This window comes from Mastigoproctus giganteus, chromosome 8 (genome assembly GCF_048544385.1).
Source record: "Mastigoproctus giganteus isolate SK-2022 chromosome 8, ASM4854438v1, whole genome shotgun sequence".
Classification (NCBI taxonomy): domain Eukaryota; kingdom Metazoa; phylum Arthropoda; class Arachnida; order Uropygi; family Thelyphonidae; genus Mastigoproctus; species Mastigoproctus giganteus.
The window spans coordinates 89,400,121-89,422,943 of NC_143582.1; the positions used below are offsets into that span (position 1 = coordinate 89,400,121).

The window sequence follows — 22,823 nt, forward strand, 5'->3', positions numbered from 1 at the left end:
TTTCTCGCACGCTAATTTAGTTTCAGTACAGTGACTTGTTACGTAGTTCCGCGATCAACATTTTAAAAAATGATCAAGTACAAATTGCTTGTAATATTTGCGTTATATGCATTTATCCGAAGTCTAGTCATCACTCAGTAGAGTATTAGACATCGTGCGTAACGGAAAGTTTACTTGAACATTGTATCGTAATTAATTCAACCAACGCAGTTACATTTTCGAAGAGCTAAAAATGACTGATAGGAATGAAAAAGCAACAACGTCTGGGCGCAGTACGAAGACTATAAATGTAAGAAAAAGACTGAATTTGAAAAGTAAATTAGACGTTTTGAAGCGAATCGATTCCGGTCAACGACAAACGGATGTGTGCCATAATTTAGGACTTGCAACTTTAACTGTAAGAACAATTATAAAAAAATAAAGAATTAATTTTTGCAGCGGGAAAGATAGCTGTTCCACTGCAAGCAACTAGGACTAGGCCGGCTATTAGGATTGAAATGGAAAGACTTTAATTTTATTGAAGATAATATTCCAATGCAGAATTCAGTTGAGTTAAATATTAAAAAGAGAGACAGAAAGAGATTAGTCAATATGATGATCTGAAGAAAACTCGCCTAAAAAAAAAAAATGTGGAACCATTTAAAACTGGTAAGGGCTGGTTGAATAGATTTAAAATCCAGGGTGCAGCCGCAAGTGCAGATCAAGGAGCCGAAACTTTCAAAAAAGAACTTTTGTTAAAATTATTGAAGAGGGGTATTATGTGTTATACTTCTCAACAAGTTTTTAACATAGCTGAAGCAGGACTTTTGTGGAAACGAATGCCTAAAAGAAGTTTCATATTGAAAGAAGAAAAAAACATGCCAGGTTTCAAAGCAGTGAAGGATCGGTTAACTTTATTGTTGGTTGTAACGCTGTGGGGGATTTAAAATTAATACCCCTTTTAGTTTATTTGGAAGAGGGCCAAAGTTCAACTCAAAATCCACACATTTTTCATGATTAAATTCATCAATTAAATTAAATTCATTATTTTAATTGGAATTTTAAATTTACTTTTGATACGCAAGTAGTTACCACATAATTATACGTATGCAATGCAGAATATTTTATATGTGCAAATATTTGAATATTAAATATTTTGACTGACATTTGTGCATCTTTTCATTACTGTTTATTATTCATTAGGAAATATCCTATGGCACTGACCGCAGCTCATAAATACATGTTACCTTATGGGAAAGCGGCGCTCGCTTAGCGCGGATTCACTTAGTGCTCTGTTTTTCCGGAACTAATGATCAGCGTTAAGCGGGGGTCACCTGTACAGTGGTTGTAGATTTTTTTCTTGCATTTCCCGCTTTTTCACGCTTGTTGTCTTTGCGCTCATTGTTTCGCACTTTTTACCAGTATATTAGGTTACGTTTTTTCACGTTCTGCCCAGAAATGGTTCAGAAAAGATTTTCGTACAGTGCTGAATTCAAGTTAAAAGTGATCCAGTTTGCAAAAAGTGAATGGAAATCGTGCTGCTGAACATAAGTTTGGTCCTCCTCCAACTGAGAAAACAATCTGAGACTTTTTTTTTTTTTTTTATGAAAACCCCAAACACGAAAGGTATCAAAACCTATAGTACATGGTACTGTGCACAGGTTGAAGGAGAAGTGTGGGGGGGGAATGCCGGAAACTTTGCTCTAGAGACTGAACATGGGTTTCACCTCTTCAAGTCTCCAATAAGCAAAGTGGTGGTATTTCACCGGTTGATGAAAGTCATCTACCAGACTGGCTACGGGAAGAAGAAACCCTACTGAAAACGCCACGGCAGAAGAAGGCCATGAGAGGCAAGTCAGCAAAATGGCCTGATTTCGAGAGGGAATTGAAGAGCAAAGGGCAATTGGAATTCCTGTGTCCACAAAGATGGTTCAGCATGATGCAAGAAGAATTGCTGATGAAAAAGAAGTTACTGATTTCAAAGAAGGATACAATTGGTGCTTCAGGTTCATGAAACAGAATGGACTAAGCAAGCGTACATGCACCAGACTTGCCCAAAAGATGCCTGAAAGCTATGAGCAGAAGGTCCTTGAATTTCTTCGTTTTGTCATTCAATGTCGGAAGACACATCAGTTTGAGTTGGGACAGATTGCAAATATGGATGAAGTCCCCCTTCAATTTGATGTCCCAAGTAACAGAACTGTTGATAAGAAGGGGATGAAAACTGTAATTGTGAAGACAAGTGGACATGAAAAGAGCCATTATACAGTTGTTCTAGCTTGTTGTGCCGACGGAACCAAGCTGCTTCCTATGCTGATTTTCAAATGCAAAATAATGCTAATAGAAGACATTCCTCAAGGAGTGATCGTCCACGTTCGTGACAAGGGTTGCATGGATCAGGATGGGATGAAGATCTGGTTTGAGAAAGTTTGGAGCAGGAGACCAGGTGGGCTCTTACGCAAACCTGCCCTATTGGTGCTTGATCAGTTCAGGGCACACACAACAAAAAACACAAAGAAGATTGCTGCAGAGCAAAAAACAAAACTTGCCGTCATACCTGGAGGCTTGACATCCCAGCTCCAACCACTTGATGTCAGCATTAACAAACCCTTCAAAGCTGCCATGAGAGACAAATGGAACCAATGGATGAAGTCTTCTGGGGACAATTTGACACCAGCAGGAAGAGTGAAGAAACCAACTATAGGAGAAGTTTGTACCTGGGTGAAAAGATCCAGGGATAATATTGAGATCGTTGTCAAGTCATTTAAGAAGTGTGGCATTTCAAATGCCATAGATGGACCTGAGGACGAGGCAATATATGAAGACAGTGGTTCGTCATCAGACACAGATGAGGGCAAGTTAATGGATGGGAGTTTTGACAGTGATGAGGAGTTGTATGAATTTTATGATGAATAAAACTTGAGTTCAATAACTTTATGTAATACATTTTTTTTTTTTTTTTTTTCAAATTTCGTCCCCCAAAATTAAGGTGCGTCTTATACATGGGGAAATCTGAAGCTCTCCTACTCTTAATGTCATTAGTGTGTAAAACATTATCACCCTTTGTGTTCTTATAAGATGATATCTGCTCTACAATGTCATCAACTTTTGCCCCTGGCAGACATACCATGGAGCTATTCCATCTATCGTTTTTTACACAATATATTAGCCATCCCCTTGACAATAGTCACCAACAATAACCAACTCCTGTGGGACCAGCGCATTCTGCTTTGAAGATTGCTGCTGTGTTGCCTGATGCACAAGAGTGAGCTCTGGCGAGTTGGGCAGCTGACAGCTTGATGGGTCCCTCATATTAATTTCTTCAAGGGCATCTACCTTATACCTCAAGCTCTCATAGACACCCAACGTTGAGTTGTTGCCTAATTTTCTAGACGCTCTTTGGACCTAGCACACACACAGAGAAATCCTCTTCAGCTACATCATGTTCTGTTCCAGAGAGTTTGGCAAACATTTCACAAGTTCCACATTTTTTTAGGTAGTGATGCATTGGAGAATTGCCCCACTCAGTTCTCCCCGGAGTCGCAGCACTCCTGCTCTAGTCTGGGGCATGATATCAAAAATCAATAAATTTAATTAATTAATTAATTATCAATACTACACTATCTAATAGAATCCTAAATACAGTGATATGTATTATGCTATCTAATTTTACGTTAGAGCTACCTATTTACCACAATTAAAAATTTGAATTCTCTATACGAAAACAATGGCTGCAAGATTCGAGTGAAACAATGGTTTTACGTATATTAATCAGTAACCTGCAAAAACTATCTAAAATAAAAAATAACCAGCATAATTAGAATTATAAGGCTACTTTAAAGTGCAATATAAAACAGATGGAACAGGCTTCCATCTGTTTTTTTGGAAGTGGTGGTTTGAATAAATTCAAGGATGGACTAGACTAATATTTGCTTTCTTGCACCATTTGCCAATACCACCACTACTACTACTATTTAAAAAAATATATGGAAAACTTGTCAGGAAGTTGGAAAAACATATTGCTGTTTATTTAAAAAATTTTAGGATAGAAAATCCATAAATAATTTTAAAATTATATGGAAGAACTTAAAACAGAATAAAAAGATATTTTGATTTGCTAAATGAAGGAGCTAAAGAGAATGTTGAAAGCATAGAAATAAAAAAAAATAAAAAAAATTGGATATGCTTTCTGTTAACTAAAAATAAAGTATAGAAAGGAAATATAGATGACATCAGACCGAACATTCTGAAAGCCAGGGGAAAGATAACATCACATTTTTCAGTGGTTGTTTTTTGAAGGACAAGTTAGAGAAGATTAGAACAAGGTAGTAATTGTACCAATATATAAAAAGAAAAATAATGTTGAATGTGGAAATTACAGAGGAATATCTTTATTATATATCACAACAATACACCTAATGCTTGCTTGCCTTACATCTGGTTGATGTACATTCAGCGATGATATGTACAACCAATTCTGATACTGTTTATCTGATATATGTGTATATATATCCGCAGGTATAAAATAGCAACAGCATTTTGTGTGGCAACATCCATAGGTGAAGCAGGATAGAATGAAAAGTTAAATTACACATTCAAATATTTTTTACTCTGTAAGACAGTGCAATTGAACAGTACCTTTTCTCAACAATAATTCATTTTTTCTTCAAGCAATATGAGTTAAAAAGGGACCACCCACTTCTGATTAAATTTGAAGTTTATTATTTAAAAATCACGATTATTAGGTTCTGGCTGACTTGAGTTGTTTTAGCTGATCTATTGGGAAGTTCCATATAGTCTGGTTGAAGAACCTGCGTAATACTTATACTCAAATCTGAGGTTGACTAGACAGTTTCTCTAAGCCTAATAAGTTTTGGCTTGTCTTTAATTTAGTGCTCTCTTATAAATATCCAGATCTGCGAGTTTTGAGAGTTGCATTGTACCCTTTATTTTTCGTATTTTAATTTGTGGAGTTTACTGCACCCTATTCTGACTGAAGATAATTTTTAGACCTTCTTTTCAAGAGAAACCTCATCAACTTCTGAAATAGGTATCCATCACAAACATTTTAGTCCTTAAAGAGAGGGATGGGGAGTGTATTATTTTGAATTTTGCCATTCTAAAAATAATATTTTTTGTATTTTTAGCACCAGAATGCCTCTTAGCACAGGAATTTAGTTACTCTAATTCTTAATAAAGTAGTTTTTAATAAATACACACCATTCAGCAATTTTCTTCAGTCCCAGTTATTTAATTATTGTATAAATGAATTTATTAAGAAACTAAACTTGTTCTTTTGATTTTGAGTTAGAAAGCATTAGTTACTTCAACACTTTTCCAGGCCTGATTTCTGCACTATTTTGTATGAAAAGTAGAAAAATACTTGTTGAAAAATATTTAATGGATTTTAATCCTCAGCAGTATATGTGTGGTCATCCCTCTCATATTATGGATTCTCATCTTCAGATTAATGTTCCTTTCCTCCAAAACAGTGCTTCCCTACTCCACTCTGTGGATCAAGGGGTCATTTTTGCATTTAAGCAGTATTATTTGAGAAGAACCATGACTCTGTCTGTTACCAATGGAAAGTACTGTTAACAATGATGCAATAAAAAAAGATATCGAGAAATCCACTATGGTGGGTTGTTGTAGAAAGCTTTGCCCGTGCCCACTGAAGATTTCCAAGACACAGGAAATTTAGACATAGAAAAACACCTTACCTTTCTTCTGGAAGTGTATACTGAAGGTGTGGATGAATTTCTCTAAGAGCTTAGAGAAGACCTCACAATTAAAAATTTGATTAAGTTTCAGGTAAAAATGCAAATTAAAGAAAAGGGATCATAAGTGATAAGCTCCAGTACATCTGTAAAGAGCCTGAACCTCAAACATTTAAGAGAGAGGTCACATATGATCCCTGATCCCTTTTTTTTAGGAGACAATAGGAATGATAGAAGATTCCAATTCATTGTTGAAAGAAGTGGTAATGTTGCCAAAAACCTTTGTGATGATACCATTTTCTGTAAGATTCTTTTTGATGAAAAGATTGCCTTTTTTCATCATAAAGAATCTTCAAAATTTTTAAACCAGATTAATTAATCAGAGATGTATGTAGTAACTGTATTTATTCTTATTTCATTTTTTAAAAATCTAGTTACTTGCAGTGTATCGTGGTAACTTACATGTGTTTAATTTCTCATATAATGTTTGGTTACATACTATTTTCCAAGAACATGTATACTTTAGGGTGTATATTATTTTTCATTAAGAATATATAACTAAAATCTGTTTTAGAGAAAAAGGATTTGAAATAGTGTTGAATGTAATCTTGGGGAAGCAGTTTTAAGTTTTAGGCCAGTGAATGTAAAGATCAAATATTCACAATAAAACTTATGGAACAGTAACAAAGTTCTTTATAGGATTTGTTAATATTGAAAAAGCATTATAAAGTGCCTAGAAATCCACTCTTTCAAATTTTAGAAAAATATAGCATCAAAGATAATTTTCTAAGTGGAATAAAAAGTTTGTAAATCTGCAGTAAGAATTGAAAGAAACATTGGAAAATGGCTTAAGGGTAAACTTGGAGTGAGGAGGACTGTCTTATCACTACTTCTTTTTATAATTTTTGTGGGCCTAGATATTACGGCTTTTAAAATTTATGATACAGAAATGCTCTCCATCAATTAAAACAAATATATTGATGTACCATAAAACTGAACATGCATGTATTCTTATATTTTGTTAATAACTATTCTTTTCTGTCCATTTATTAATGTCTTGTCAGTTTTATGTATTTATAGTATTGCTTTAGAAATCTTAATGTGTTAATTTAAATTTTGTAAACAATGTCTCCTAAAAAAAAAAAAAACCACTAATTAAAAATTGGCCACAAATGGTTTATTCTTGTACTTTCATTTAAGGAAAACAACTTCCTCAAGAAACGTTGTCCATTTTATTTGAGGTCCTAGAGAAAGTACCGAGGAACTGATAATCTACTTACTATTTAGTCATTTCATATCGAATGTGCAATGGTAGTAGATTACTAGAGAGCTGAGCCAATTGTAGTGACCAAGGACCCAGGTGCTAAAACTAAAGTTTAGTTCCATCCAGTTTTCCTTTCTGAACAGCCCCAATTCCCCAAGAATAGCCTTGCTGGAGGGAAGTTTTCAAAAGCACTGCACAAGAGGCTTCAACCAGTGGTGAAAAGAAGCACACAGCTTGTACCTTCTTGTTCATAAAGATTGTTAGAGGGGTAAACATTGAAAGAGGCTAATTTTGACAGCACCAGGCAGATTGCTATCTTGAGTGTAAATAACATGACATAAAATTGCTTCAGATAGTACACATTTGCCACTTTTAATATTCTTTAGGAATAAAATTATTTTTTTATTCCCACAAAGTTTCGTTTTTTATAGACTAGTAAATTTTACAAGCAGTAGTATTAATATCCATTCATTTATTGATAGTTTCTAGGGTTAATAAAAAAAATGAAATTTACTATGAAATCTGCTGGAAACGTGTGGGAGATGCAAAAATTGGGTCATTATTATTTATATGCAGATGATTTATGCTGTAAACCAAATAAAAGTTAAGAATCTTCCATGAAATTAGTCATATAAAAATTGGGAGCAAACTTAAATGGTATAGGCATGTAGAAAGGATGGGAAAAAGGAGATTAGCTAAACAGAATGGTTTGTGGACCTAAAAGAAAAAGAAAGAGTGGCTTACTCTAGCTAAGGCTAAAAATCTAATAGGAAATGGGATAGTTTGAAAGAATGAAAGTTGATAGTCCAGAAGAACTGACTTGTGCAGCCACTGGGATATAACAGATTCAAAGGATGAAGATGTTCTACAGGCACCAAACGGTCTTAAGAAAGGCAAGAAAATAGAAAAACTGAAAATTCAAAATAGGCTTTATTAAAAGAGAGAGCTAGTTTGTTTAATTTGTTTCTCTAACTGTGTTAACAAAAGAAATTATTTCAGACCTACAGCTTGTATATTTCTGGTATCCTGTTATCGAAAATCAGTTTTAAATAGAGCAAAACTTAGTTTTCTTATTATACAGCATCTACCCAGATTTTATGATAATTAAAAATAATTAGTACAGCAGACTCTCGATTAACCGGGAAGCAGATTAACCGGGACACTTCAAGATTCCAAATAAAAAAAATCAACCAGAAATCATAAAATTCAAGTAATAACTAGAATAGGTATAAACAGGTGTTTTGCAAGTCGTAAATAAGCCACAAGCGACATTATAAGTTGTCATTAGAAGATTAGTGTACCTATTATCTTGAAACCCCCTCTGTCTTCACACCCGCTGCTCAAAAAAATAAATTAAAAAAAAAAAAAAAAAAAGAGAGACCAAATGTTTAGTTTTTTTTTTTGGTGCGTTGCGTCGATTATTGTATTCTGTCGCACTGCAAAAAGACAAATTTTGTTTAGTTATTTATATCAGGGATGTCAATTTTTTTTTTTTTTTTTTTAGTTTTTTTTTTTTTTTTTTTTTTTGTTTAGAAATAGCAAAAATGATGGGTAAACACAAAAGAATTGTGCTTTTAGTTTAAACAAAAACTTGAAATTATACAAAAGTTCGAAAATGGTGCATCCGTTAAATCTGTAAGGAACCATTATAATGTTGGTGACCAAACCATACGCAACATTGTAAATAATAGAGGAAAGCTATAGACTTAAAATCAACATCACAAAAAAAAAAAAAAAAAAGAAAGAAAGCATTGTACTGGACACGCAAGTAGTGCGTGGTAAGTTTTTTTTTTTTTTTTTTCTCGTTTTTTTATCTATCTCCATATTTTTTTATGTAGGTTAATGAACATTTTTCGATACAGTAAGTCCCCAACTTACGCAATGACAGATTTTTTCAAAAAAAAAAATTTTTTTTTTGTTTTTTTGTTTTAGGATTGTAAAATTTAAAACAAAAAAAAAAATAAATAAATAAAATAAGCAATCAATGACGACGATCACGGCATGCACAAATTGTACAAGTGAGATACGGAGTAACAAGCAACAAAATAGGAAAGAAGAGAAGATTCTTACAATTCATTTATGGGGCTTTTTTTTTTTTTTTTTTTTCCTTTTTTATATGACTGAAGATTTCAGTGAAGAGGACACACATTTCACCATAATAACGTAAAAACCCACAGAATTCCAGCTATCGGTATTTTTGCAAAAGCAATAAGATCAAGTTTGCTACCCATTTATAATTAGATGCGCTAACAGAAAAGCCCGATAAACCGGAAAGTGCAAATTGTTTTTGTTTTATGGTAGTGACCTCCAGAAATGTGCTTTAGCAAAATGTGAGCTCATGCTGGGTGAAAATAGTGAGTTTTCGCCTAAACCCTGTGAAGTTCTCTTTACTGAAAATGAAATTTTCAGTAAAGAACTTCACAGTTATCATGATGCCGACTAAGAAAATAAGTGACAGCGCTACAAGTAAATCTACCAACCAAAGGAAAGCGATTGAGTTGGATCAGAAAATTCAGATAATAAGAATGTATGAAAATGGTCAAACATTAACAATTATCGCGCTGAATTCAGATTTGTCAATAATAATATAGTAGTAATATGTTATTAATCATTCCCGAGTTATGTAAAACTCGACGAAGTAAGAAGTCCTGGAACGTATCTCTTACGTATGTCTGGGACTTCTGTATTTTTGGATTAACTGGGAAATCGATTATCCGAGACTTGTTTTTTACCATCTATCCTGGAAAATCGAGAGTCTACTGTATTATGTAAATTATTTGTAATTGCATACTAATAACAGTTCTAATTTATATTAAAAATATATATGCCAAATCTTATTAACATGGTTTTTTTGTTTTTAGATTTTAATAACATGAGTAAATTCCTTAATCGAATACTTGGAATAGAAGTTGATCTACAAAATAGATTATTTCAGTATTTTACTGATACTTTAGATGCAATCATTCAGCATGCGAAGAAGACTGGTCGCTGGGATATGGGGATCTTGGGTATGTCTTTTATTATTATTATTATTATTATTATTTTGCTTAACTTCAAACTTTTGAAAAGTATGTTATGCTATTTCAAATAGGTCATATCCATGGTATGCCCTGATACTTCCTGTTTTTTTCTTTTTTTCATGTTGGATTACTGCAAAATTTATCAATTTTATTTTCTGTCTGGTTTTTAAAAATCTGCATAAACCTGGGATCTGTAACAGTTATCATCTATAGGTTAGTCAACAAAAAAACATTAAAAATCAAATAATATCTTCATTAAACAAAATGTATATGCGTGAGTGCAGGCCAGCCATATGTCAGTTTACTGAGAAGAGAGTTACTAAAAACAGTTTGAATAATTCATTTAAATGTTATTAACATCATATAAAATATAATAAAGTAGGGAGGAAGGAAAATCGTTTTGCAATTTTTTTCGTTAAATTGATTTTTAATTATTGTTAAGTGTTTCTTACTGTAGTGTAAGATTTTCAATTTTTTAATTGTTTTCGTTTTAATTTCTGGAGGGTATCATATGGAAGTGTTCTACGTATCATATTGAGGTAACCTTCTCTTATTCTTTTACAAATAATAAAGTAACATAATAATGAAATTGGTTTTAATATTTAAATTGTGCAAATTATTTTTCCTGAAAATGACACATAACCCACACTATATATACATGCAATTTTTTTTTTTTTTTTGTATTTGAAATATACAGATATTGGATTAACTGATAACATGAAAATTAAACAGTGAAGTTGTGTGTATCACAAATGTATCTTTGCATATCTGCGGTCTTTTGGACAGATTTTCCAAAAAAGTGATACAGTTCTTGAGATTCCCTTCAGTACAGAATAAATCTTAGGCTGTCTTGATTACAAAAACCAAGTTCAGTGCAGCTAATGACCAAACCATTATAGGGGAAACTCCTCCCTCCACCATTTCTGTTGTAAAGTTATAGGAGAGTTTTCTTTTCCATTGATTTAAGGCAAATTATCAAGGAACAAGTGCTTCAAATGCAATCATGAAATTTAACAAATGTAATAAAAGAAACATTGCATGTAAATTTTGTTGAACAGTTCTCACAAGAGTGTTAATCATTTATGAAAGTAAATATATTTTAACCCTCCATTACTCATGTAGCATCTGATTGGTGCCATGTGAGTGCTGGAAGGTTAAGTTAACCTTTTTGGTGATAGCAAGCTGCATTCATAACATGGAATGCACAGCTTCCTGATTTTAAAAAGGTTCTTGGGTATATTTGTTAATATTTTATTTTGATCTAGAACTTAACTTTATGGAAGAAATGTAAGTAACCATCACAACTAATGCTTACATGGTAACTGAAAAATAATAAGCTAGTTCTATAAGGAAAGATAGTGAGCTGTGTAAGTTATCCTCTGCAAGGAGCCGAAGAAACTAAAAAATTTTTTACCCCCAAAAGAAAACAGATAATATTTGTGTGTTTTAAAAATAAAAGTTGGAGTTGTAAAGATAATTTGAAATTTCTTAAAGACTATAATTAAATTATTGATCCTGCCTCTAATAGATAAGGCCATTGTGTAGAAGAATTACTTTCACATAGATTGCATCTGTAGTTGTACCACTTCCACACAATGTGATAACCTGCTGTTCTCGAGTTCCCTGTTTACTAGCATAGCATACTATGCTGATTGCAGTGGAGAAGGGAAATACTGGGCAGGTTTATTGTGGTAAGTCTCTCTTTAGAAGGTAAGGCATTTTCAAAAATTCAGCAAGACTATTAAACAAACAAATAAAATAAACTTTGTTAAAACTTCATTGGGCAGGATATGTATGTGGAATATTAAAGGTTTGTGTGTGTGTGTGTGTGTGCTGTAAAATTAGGAAACTTTTATTTCTCTTAATTAGTGTTGAAAAGCATGTAAATAATTTATAAATATGCATTTTCATTTAAACTGGCTGATTGTGGTTTTCTACACCCTTAATACCATATTATATACAGTATAATTTAACCTAAGAGCAGTAATATTTTTTTCCCTCATGCCACAATCCATTGTTGATTTTACTGCATTACAGTTGTAGTTTTGCTAATCCATTGAGCTATAGGCTGATTTGCTACAAATGTCCCTCGATCTGGGCACCTGTAAATGATGGGAGGGGGGGCGGGTTTCCCAGTGATGCTATTGGTCCTCCATATTAGCATCGCTGGGATCCAACACTCACAGCCTATCATCAGAGCTACGATACCATATTTGGAGGGAATTCTTTGAAGCATTTCTTATCAAATCAAACCAAGGTCTGAACATCAACAAAAGGAGATTTGTTGATGTTATTACTGAACTGCACAACCAAGATCCAAAGCCAGTTGACCCATCCTAATTGGTCAGTACTTAATGATCCACTGGCAACTCAGCCTGCTGGTATTAGGTTAAAGGAATTAGCAGAAAATTAAAATACACACTTCAATAAAGTCCTACAAGATCCTGTAGATCCCAACCCTCCATGGTCTCATCATGCCATCTTGTGACAATTATTTTCATCAATAGGGAAAACTAACAGACATCGCTCATACACTATGTTATCAGCAGACCTGCACACTATAGAGTTAATCTTGGACCACATTAAAACTTGTCAATACTGAAGATCTAATATATTCTGATTTTTTAGGTGTATTACAGGCTTCATTATTTTTGAGATACAATTCCCATCCAGATCTTTCTCGGGTTCAGAAGACAAATTTGATATTTGCTTCTGCTGGATTTCTAGCCACATTGGGATTAGGGGAAATCATTTGGCTTACAGCCAAATGATTTCCCCTTTGCAGCCAAATCAGCAACTTCCACTAATAATCATTGCCTGTCAGTCTCCCATACTGTCTACAGGCAAATAGTACATAAGATATACTCCGAATGGCAAGAATTATGGCAGAGACAGACAACAAATAAATTATATCAGATAAAGCCTGGAATTGAAACATGGCAGTCTACAAGAATCGTAGTGAGCAAGTTGTTCTTGCTTGACTCTGTTGAGGGCAGATGACCCTCCTATATGCAAGTCTTGTGACACCATTTTATCTATAAAACATATTTTAATTGATCGTATTAATTTTACTTATGCTCAAAATATGTGTTTTACTGCTTTTACTCATTCAGTCAGATTTTATCAATGACAATGTGTCAGGTGTTTTTAAATTTCTGCAAATTATTCATAGTCTGGGTGAACCATAATTTATTTTATTTTACGTGTGTGTGTGTGCGTGTGCGTGTGCGTGCGCGCGCCTTCCAGGAGCAAAAGTTGATGATTTAGAGCAGTATCATCTTGTAAGGGTACAAAAGGTGATATTGTTTTGCACGTTGGCACTAATGACATTAAGAGTATGAGATCTACAGACTTACCTAACGAGTACAGGGCAGTGTTAAAAAAAAATTTGCACAACATAGGGTTAAATTTGAAAGTCTGCAATTTTGCCCAGACACAATAGGAGAGAATATATGTGGAGAGATTATGCAAGGCTCAGAGGGCAGAATTTTCTCAGCGTAGTCTGTTGTTAACAGGAGAAACTGCTTCTACAGGGATGGGATACATTTAAATACAGCCACTCCTCGACTTACGTAAAGGTCGTGTTCCATGGAACTCTACGTAAGTCGAATTTTACATATATCGGAAGATCCTTAAATGCTTATGCAGCACTCGCAACTATGTGCACTGAATTTGATTGATGCAAAAAATAAATGTTTGCCGAACATGTAAATAGAATTATTTATTCAATTTTTTTTATCTCATGCGCAGGAAAAATTACAAAAGTGTACAAAATTACAAAAATTTCAAAATTATAGAATTACAAAACGAGAGATGAGACAGGCAAGTTTTACCTTTCAAGCATCATTGCCAGAATTAACTCTCCAGCTGATAAGCATGCCACTGCAGAAGTTGAGGGCCATGGAGATTTAGAAGGGGTTTTTCCCAACACATAATTTCTCTGCAGCTGCAGAATTGGCACTGGAGACTTCACCACATACTTTAATGTTTTGGAAACCAGCGCGATGCTTAAACCTATTAAATTATCCGTTGCTTGCCACAAACTTGACTTGGGATTCACCGTACTTATCCTTAATATCTTCATAAATATTTCTTGCTTTTGCTTGGATGGCCATTGGTCACAGGGGCACTAGCTTCTGAATCTGATTTTCCATTCAAATTATTAATAGCTTTTCCATCTTTGATATAAACACCTGAATGCTGTTTTGTGATCACTGTTGATCTTAAATGCATTGATCCTTTAACATGTTCTTTTATACATGCGCTGTCCCTTAAAATAGTATTCACTGTTGAAGCAGCGATACCTAATTCCAGTGCAATAGATAACAAACTTTGTCCTGCTGCATACTTCTTAATCACTTTCATCTTCATTTCTAAATCAATTTTGTTTGGTTTCCTAGCACTGCTACTACTTGCACTTTCCATTGGCCCCTTTCCCTTCACCATTATAATAAGTAAATAGGAATGAAGAGAAGATTCTGAAAATTTATGTTTTTTTATATGATTGAAGATTTCAGTGAAGGGGAACTCATTTCACCATAATACCATAATGTAAACCCCACAAAATTCCAGTTATCAGTATTATTGCAAATGCAATAAGATCAAGTTTACTAACCGTTTATAATTAGATGTGCTAACTGAAGAGCCTAATAAACTGGAAAGTGCAAATTGTTTTTATTGTTTTATGGTAGTGACCTCCAGAAATGTATTTTATAAAAATATTACAAAGGCTTTCAAAATTGATTCTTATAAACGAACATATGATAACAATGAAAGTGTAGTGCAATTTCCATTATAAAAATAACCTTTTAGAGAGATAAACAGCTTAGTTATATAGCGAAAATTTCAACTTCCAAAGTCTTAGAATGAATTACGGGAAAAAAAAAAAAAAAAAAAACACAATGTGTTATTGGGTTCACGTTACAATATTTTCATGATACCTCCATTTATTCCTAGGATGCAAAATACGTTTCCACGTTGTTGTTTTTTTAAGTTTGCACTGGCAGGCAATAACTTACATAAAGTTGAATTTCTGTAAGTCGAGTATTATGTAAGCAGGGGAGTGCCTGTAGAAAGGGTGCAAGAATATTTGCTGATGCTATTGAGGCAGTGTTAGTTAGGTCAGAAAACTGCTAGCTTGGGGTTATACATGGACTAATAGATTAGCCACAGGCAAAGGTGAAAGTGATTCTTGAACTGCTTCTATTGAAATGAGCAGCAAGGTGCTGGGAATTTCAAGAACTGCAGAGAGGCAGCATGAAACAAGTAAATACAAGGACTGTGTTAGGGAAACTAAGAGTAAAAAAGGTGCATAAATACTGCATATACACCAATGCTAGGAATATAGTAAATGAATTTAAAGTGCTCGTCAAGACATCAAATGCAAAATTTGAATATGGGGAGTACAGTGTACACAGAAGGGACAGGGGATAGGATGGGAGAGGGGTTATGCTCTTAGTTAAGAGGGGTTATGCTCTTAGTTAAGAAGGGCAGTGCTGAGTCAGTTTAGTGTGACATAAGCACTGGGAAAGCAAAAATGAGAGTAGGAGTGTGTTATATGCCTAATGACTGATGAGCGCAATGAACAGCTGTGAAGAAAAACACAGTGGGCCAGTAAATCAATGCCTTATAATGGGGGTTTTTTATCTTTCCACTGGAACTTGTGGGTTTGTCACTCACAGACTAGCAGCAAGACATTTATTGGATGACTGTTTTTTTACAGCAGCATGTTAGAGAGGCAACAAGAGGGAGTAAAACTCTTGATTATCAGTAGTGATTATTCATGCACTAAGCATCTGGTGATAATAGAACCACTAGGCGGCAGTGATCACAATGTATTGATTTGGGATTTACTGAAATATGTAACTACCATCAAGGGTAAAGGGAGAGATTTTTGCTTTCTTAAAGGTGACTACAGCAGGACCAACTGAAGATGTTACCATAAGCCAAATTCTAGATCTGAACTAATCAGAGAAGCTACTAGGCTTTTCATACCAACTAAGAAATACTCTTCAAGGTATAGGCCTAAATAGATATCAGATGAACTCATAAGATGCGTGGTAGAGAACAAAAAAAAAAGTAAATGGGATGTATAAATTATCAGGCGACACAGAAGCCAGTGGTACATATAAACTAGTCTGTAATCAAGCCACAAAGGCTGTTAGGCAAGTAAATGCAGATTATGAGAAATCCTTCGAGAAAAGTGCAAAGAAAAACAGCAAAGACTTCTTTACTTGTGTAAACATTAGAAAGGAGGGGATGAATCAGATTGATCCACTTGATATCGATGGGTGGACTGTTGATGATCCTGCCCAGGTTGCAGACAAACTGAATGAGTATTTTGCATCTACATTCACACATGAGGAATTCTTTAGGGAAGTCTATTTGGGAAAAATTATTCAGCTCCCAAACTCTAATTGGGAGCTGAATAATTTTGTAATGACTTAGAAGAAAGTGGAAGAGAAGCTGTTGAAGTTAAATGTAAGAAATGCACATGGAGTGGATGGGATCTATACAATTAAATTAAAGGAGGCAGCAAAGGAATTAAAAAACCTTTAGCCACATGTGTGCAAGCATCCTTGGATTCGGGGAAGTCCCTGCATACTGGAGATATGTGAATGTATCCCCAATTCACAAAGAAGAATCAAATGTGGCACGAGTAATTACAGACCTGTTAATTTAACTTTTGTTCCAGGAAAAATAATGGAGTCACTGATTAAAAAAATAATGCAGTATCACTTAGACATCAAACACAGCATGGGTTTGTGTTTTTCTTTGCATCCAATTCCAACGAAGGAACTGGATGCAAAGAATAATTTTAATAACATATACAGTCTGTTCCGGTTATTTGGGACACATCTGGACTAGTGCATTTTGGCCGATTGAGCGGCTGCCCCACCAAAGTTTCACGTAAATAGTTAAAAATACTATTTACCCCCCCCTCCCTTACAATTGGTTCATTGTACAATCAAATCATGTTATGATGGAGTCACCATAGTAAAGTACCGTTCACTATACCATGTACAGTAAGCGCCAGTCATTGTGATCACGTTTGCGAATTGAATTTTAATTCTATTAAACAGAAATTCTAATTAGCGAAAATAGAAGGAATATTATCCACAGGCTATAAAAGCAAAGATATATTAAGCACAAATTTACCCTTTATTACCTTACCAATTAAAAAATTAAATGATACGTATAAATCGGAAGAATATACGTGATAATTGGAATAATTAATGTGTACTGTAATATGTACATACAAACTAGTTGACATTTCTGTTCACTGACATTTGTGGGTGGGAGTTAAAATTTAAAACACTAAAAAGATAAGCAATCAATAACAAAGAACACGGCACACACAAATTGCAAGTAGGCGCCTCTGTAGCCAGGTGGGAAGGAGCTGCAGTGCATAGCACACGCTTCTTGATTAGACCGGGGTTCGAGCCCGTCACCACCAAATACGGAAGATGCGGAAAGGTCAGGGAATGACCACCGCATATCCCGGAGCAATATGGCCTTAGTTGCTAATGTTCCTAAAAATCAAATAACAAACAACAAACAAATTGCAAGTAAGAATGGAGTAAAGAGGTACAAAGCTTTAAAAATAGGAATGAAGAGAAGATCTGAAAATTAATTTTTTTATATGATTGAAGATTTCATGTAAACTGTAAACACATTTCACATTAATAACCACCCACAGAATTCCAGCTGTTGGTATTATCGCAAATTCAGTAAGATTGAGTTTACTGTCCGTTTATGATAGATTTCACTAACAGAAAAGCCCAATAAACAGGTGACTGCTAATTGTTTTATGGTTGTGGCATCCAGAATTTCGACTGAACCACATGGTACAGTTGGAGACAATCGTAGGGTAATCTTCAGTGCTGCGGTCTCCTGCCCCGATTAAACGGCATGCTGTCCCAATTAAGCAAAGCAAACCCTGGCTATTTTCTTGATTGGTTTCTGTTTTTTAAGATTTGCCCCAAATAAACGGCTGCCCTGATTAACCGGTGGCCCAAATAACAGGAATCCACTGTACTTGGATTTCAGAAAAGCTTTTGACAGTGTTGCACATAAAAGACTGCTGTACAAATTGGAGCAGTGTGGCATTAAGAGCAAGTTGCTACTATGGATAAAGTGATGGTTGAGTGGGAGAAGACAAAGAGTGGAGTTCTCCAGAGTTTGGGGTTGTTGTTTTCTATATTTATCAGTGATATTGATGAAGGCATATCAAGCTTAATATCCAAGTTTACAGATGATACAAAGGTTGGCAGGGTGGTTAATATCAATAATGACTGTATGCTACTGTAACAGGATCTAAGTTAGGCAGATGGGCTGAGAAATGGCGATTGAAGTTTCACAAATGCAAAGTATTGCATATGGATAGCGGTAATCCCAGAGTAATTACGAACCAGCTGTGAGGTACTACTCTCAGGGTAGTGGAAAATGAAAAAGACTTGGGGGTAATTGTGCAGTCAGATATGAAGTTCTCTGAGCAGTGCAGACAGGCAGCCAGGACAACTCATGTGGTTTTAACAATATGTGGAAATTTTTCTTGCAGGGATAAGGAGGAGATTATCCCATTGTAGAAGGCAATACCAGGCCTCATTTTAGGAAGGATGTAGATCTGCTGGAACGAACACAGAGAAAAGCAATGACATTGAGTGGAACAAAGGGATACTCTTACCCAGAAAGGTTCTGCAAATTGCAGCATCTGGAGATTAGGTTCCGTGAGGTGATCTAATTGAGGTATTTAAAGCTTTAAATAGATTGAACAAGCTCATTACTGATGGTATTAGCATTAGTTGAAACATGTGATGCAAGGAAGCAAGCTTATACAGCATCAGCCAAAAAAAAAAAAAAAAAAACCTTTCCATTTCACCTGTCCAGTCACTCCAAAGTTTGTCTAGTTCAGCCTTAAATTTATTTAAGCTATCAACTTCCACAACAACAGATGGAACTCTATTCCAGCAATCAACTACCCACTATCTAAAGACAAACTTCTGCACATCTATTCTACAACTGTCTTTCCTCAATTTCAATATCTGCCCCCTCAGGTTCTTAATCTGAACAAGCGAAAGTATCCCATCAGCATTGAACCTGCTGAAACCATTAAAGGCCTTATACACCTCAATCATATCACCTTGCAGATGCCTAGTCTCCAAATTCTGCAACTTGCAGACTTAAGCCTTTCTTGCTAACAGCAGATCTTTGTTCCTCTCACCAATCTTGTTGCCCTTCTCTGTACTCGTTCTAGCAATTCTACATCCTTTGTAAAATGAGGTCTCCAGACCTGTATGCAAGGTGTGGCCTGACCATTCCTTATACAAAGGGATAATCACCACCTTATCTCTGCTAGCAAAATTCCCATATATCTTTGACAAAACTGTAACTATTCTAGCAGCCCATCTGCAGTGCTCAGAAAACTTCATATCTGACTGCACAATTACTCCCAGGTATTTTTCATTCTCCACCTCCTTGAGTGTAGTACCACACATTTGGTACGTTTATCTTGGGTTACTGCTATCCATATGCGGTACTTTGCATTTGTCAATGTTAAACTTCAGTTGCCACTTCTCAGCCCATCTACCTAACTTTTCTAGATTCTGTTCCAGTAGCATACTGTCTTTACTATCATTTGCAATCCTGCCAACCTTTGTAGCATACTGTCTTTACTGTCATTTGCAACCCTGCCAACCTTTGTATCATCTGCAAAATTGGACATTAAGCCTGATGTACCTTCATCAATATAATTGATGAATACACAAAACAACAATGGGCCGAGCACCAAACCCTGAAGAACTCCACTAATAACATTAGTCCACGAAGAGCAGTGTCCATTGATTACCACTCTCTGTTGTCTTCCACTCAACCATCTCTTTATCCATTGTAGCAACTTGCCCTTAATGCCATAAGCTCTAATTCGTACAGCAGTCTTCCATGTGCAACAGTATGAAAAGCTTTCCTGAAATCCAAGAGATATCAATATTATTTTTTGCATCCAGTTCCTTTGTGACCACATCATAGTATCCAATTAAATTGGTCAGACAAGACTTCCACTTAACAAACCCATGCTGTGTCTGAACTATTACTGAAATCTTATTTTCAGTGTCTAGGTGATCCTGCATCACTTCTTTAACCAGTGACTTCATTAATTTACCCGTAACAGAAGTTAAACTAACGGGTCTGTAATTACTCGTCACCCATTGATCCCCCCCCACCCCCAGTGAATTGGGGATACATAATTTCCTCTTCTTCCTTGTGCTCAGACTATGCACATGAGAGGACACAAATTCAAAGTGGGGAAGGATGGTTGCAGAATAGATGTACAGAAGTTTACCTTTAGCTAGCAGGTGGTTGATTGCTGTAACAAACTTCCATCTGTTGTTGTGGAAGTTAATAGCTTCAATAAGTTGAAAGAAGAATTGAAAAAAACTATTGGAGCTAATGAATAGGTGAAGTGGAATTTTTTTTTGGCCTATGCTATTTAAGCTTGCTTTCTTGCATCACTTGCCACTACTAATCCAACAACTACAGAAGATTGCGGGCAGCCAAGATCACTTCAACCATCAGACAGGAAAACCAGGCACTGTCAGAAGCATTTTATTAAGAGAAAACTTAGTCAAAGAGATCTAGTCCAACCTTGGTACATACAAATTGAGGATTGGTGGTTGCAAGATAGATGTACAGAAGTTTACCCTTGGTGAGCAGGTGGTTTATTGTTGGAATAAACTTCCATCTGTTGTGGAAGTGTGTAATTTGAATAAATTCTTGGAGGGGTGAGACAGGTGAGGTGGATGTTTTTTGTGTGATGCTCTATATGCTTGCTTTCTTGCATTATTTGACACTACTGCTACACATACCAAGCCTGAGATCTAATCGATTAAAGAAGTTTAATAACAACTTTCATAAATAAAGCTGTTTGTTTGTTTGTTATTTGGTTTTTAGGAGCATTAGCAACTAAGGCCATGTTGCTCTGGGAATATGCGGTGGTCATTCCCTAACCTTTCCGCATCCTCCCTATTTGGTGGCGATGGGCTCGAACCCTGGTCTAATCAAGAAGCGTGTGCTATGCACTGCTGCTGCTCCTTCCCACCTGGCTACGGAGATGCCCATAAATAAAGCACCAGATTAAGCCCTAAATAACTTGTTCAGACAATCCTTAATTGGATATTTCCTCAAACCTCAGCAGTGGGAATAATAAAAACTGAAAATTATTACATTAAAATTAAAAATATTATTATACCTTTTAAGCAGAGGATATAGCTTCCCTAATACTTTTTTTTTTTTTTTTTAAATCAGAGAAGGGAATAAACCATTAATGTGGGGCATTTTTGAAATTGTCATATCAATGGTTTTATATCAGCATCACTTAACAATGTGTGTATGAAAATATATTGTTTTACACAGTCTCCACAATCTATATGTCAGTATCTTGATGACAAGAAAGTCTAAATCAGTGTGCTATATTGGTTTATTCTTTTTCTGGTTTCTTACACTTAAACCTTGTCTTTACTAATTTGCAAATAAAGATTCAGGGTTTGTTTCAGTACAAACTGCATAAGATATTTTTACTGGTATAATTGATTTTAAATAAATTTCATTTGCTTAATTTTTTATAGCATTTCTAGATAATTTAAAATGTAAAATCCATAATCTTCAGGTTGAGAAAAAATTGTCAAAGACTTTACTTTTACATTGTAAATATGATCTATTAAAAACTAAGCAGCACTAAAACGAACACCATTAAATGTCTCTGTATCTGTCTGTTTTCTCCAACTGATCTAATTGTTGATTTCATTCAGAGAGAACAATAACTATTACTTTATATGTGGATAAACCGAATATTACTGTTTGCTTCAAATTAATACTGTATTTTCATATCAAATCACTTTTAAATTGTGTAATGTGCATTACACATTAAATCCAATATAATAACAGACAGTATTTTTTAATAGATCTTGGAGGAAATCAAGTAAAGAGAGTAAAATGCAATTGTTATATTAGGCCACATGCCACAGGCACTGCTAAAACTGAGCTTCATACAGTAAGTATGTACTTAATTACACATAAATGTAAGTAAATTAGAGTACCTCACATTTTTTAATCAAAAGTTGAATGACATGTTTATACTTAGGTTTGCCCAAAAAGTATCAGGTTATGCTTGAGACAATGGAATGCACTGGAACAAGATAATGTTTCATCCTTAACTCCATGCATTCACTCTTAAAGCAGCCTGTTATTGTCAGTTTTGAAATGTATCATAACTGGAGATGAAACATGGGTTTACAGGTATAATCCCTAAACTAACAAGGAGTTTTTACAGCTAGTCACATCTCAAAATGTATCAGTAGTAGCAAATGATGAAGGAAAACAATCTTCAAAACCATTAGCCAAAAAATACATCTCCCTCATGTATAGTCTGAGCAAAAGGAAGGATGCCGTCAGCCCTTAGCTTGCCCAATCCATTCAAAGCCTTAAACACCTCAATCATATCTCCTCGCAGGTGCCCATTCTCCAGACTCTGCAACTTGTAGAACTGAAGACATTCTTGGTAAGAGCACCCTTTTGTACCCTCACTAATCTCATTGCTCTTCTCTGAACCTGTTCCAACAGACCCATATCTTTCCTAAAATTAGGCCACACCTTGGGTGTGGCCTAACCATTGCCATGTGAGAATGCATTGAAGAACATGTGAAGTTTTTCTTTAAAATTAGAAATCCAGCAGGTGAAACATTTGACCTTCTTAAAATAGCATATGATAATTGCAATGTTTTCAATTAACACCATCATTTCAAAGAGGGTGGGGAATTTGTCAAAAGCGATCTGTAATCTGGACGGCTC

General features: G+C 35.0%; 1 protein-coding gene across 1 annotated transcript in view; it reads left to right on the forward strand.

The window, feature by feature from the left end:
* LOC150081707 (protein strawberry notch homolog 1-like) overlaps positions 1 to 22,823 on the forward strand; it is a 438,163-nt gene that overhangs the window by 381,180 nt on the left and 34,160 nt on the right. The window contains exons 24-25 of the mRNA XM_090378817.1: positions 9,822 to 9,968; positions 21,938 to 22,026. Coding sequence (XP_090234943.1) covers positions 9,822 to 9,968; positions 21,938 to 22,026 — 236 coding nt within the window. The remainder of the gene's footprint in view (positions 1 to 9,821; positions 9,969 to 21,937; positions 22,027 to 22,823) is intronic.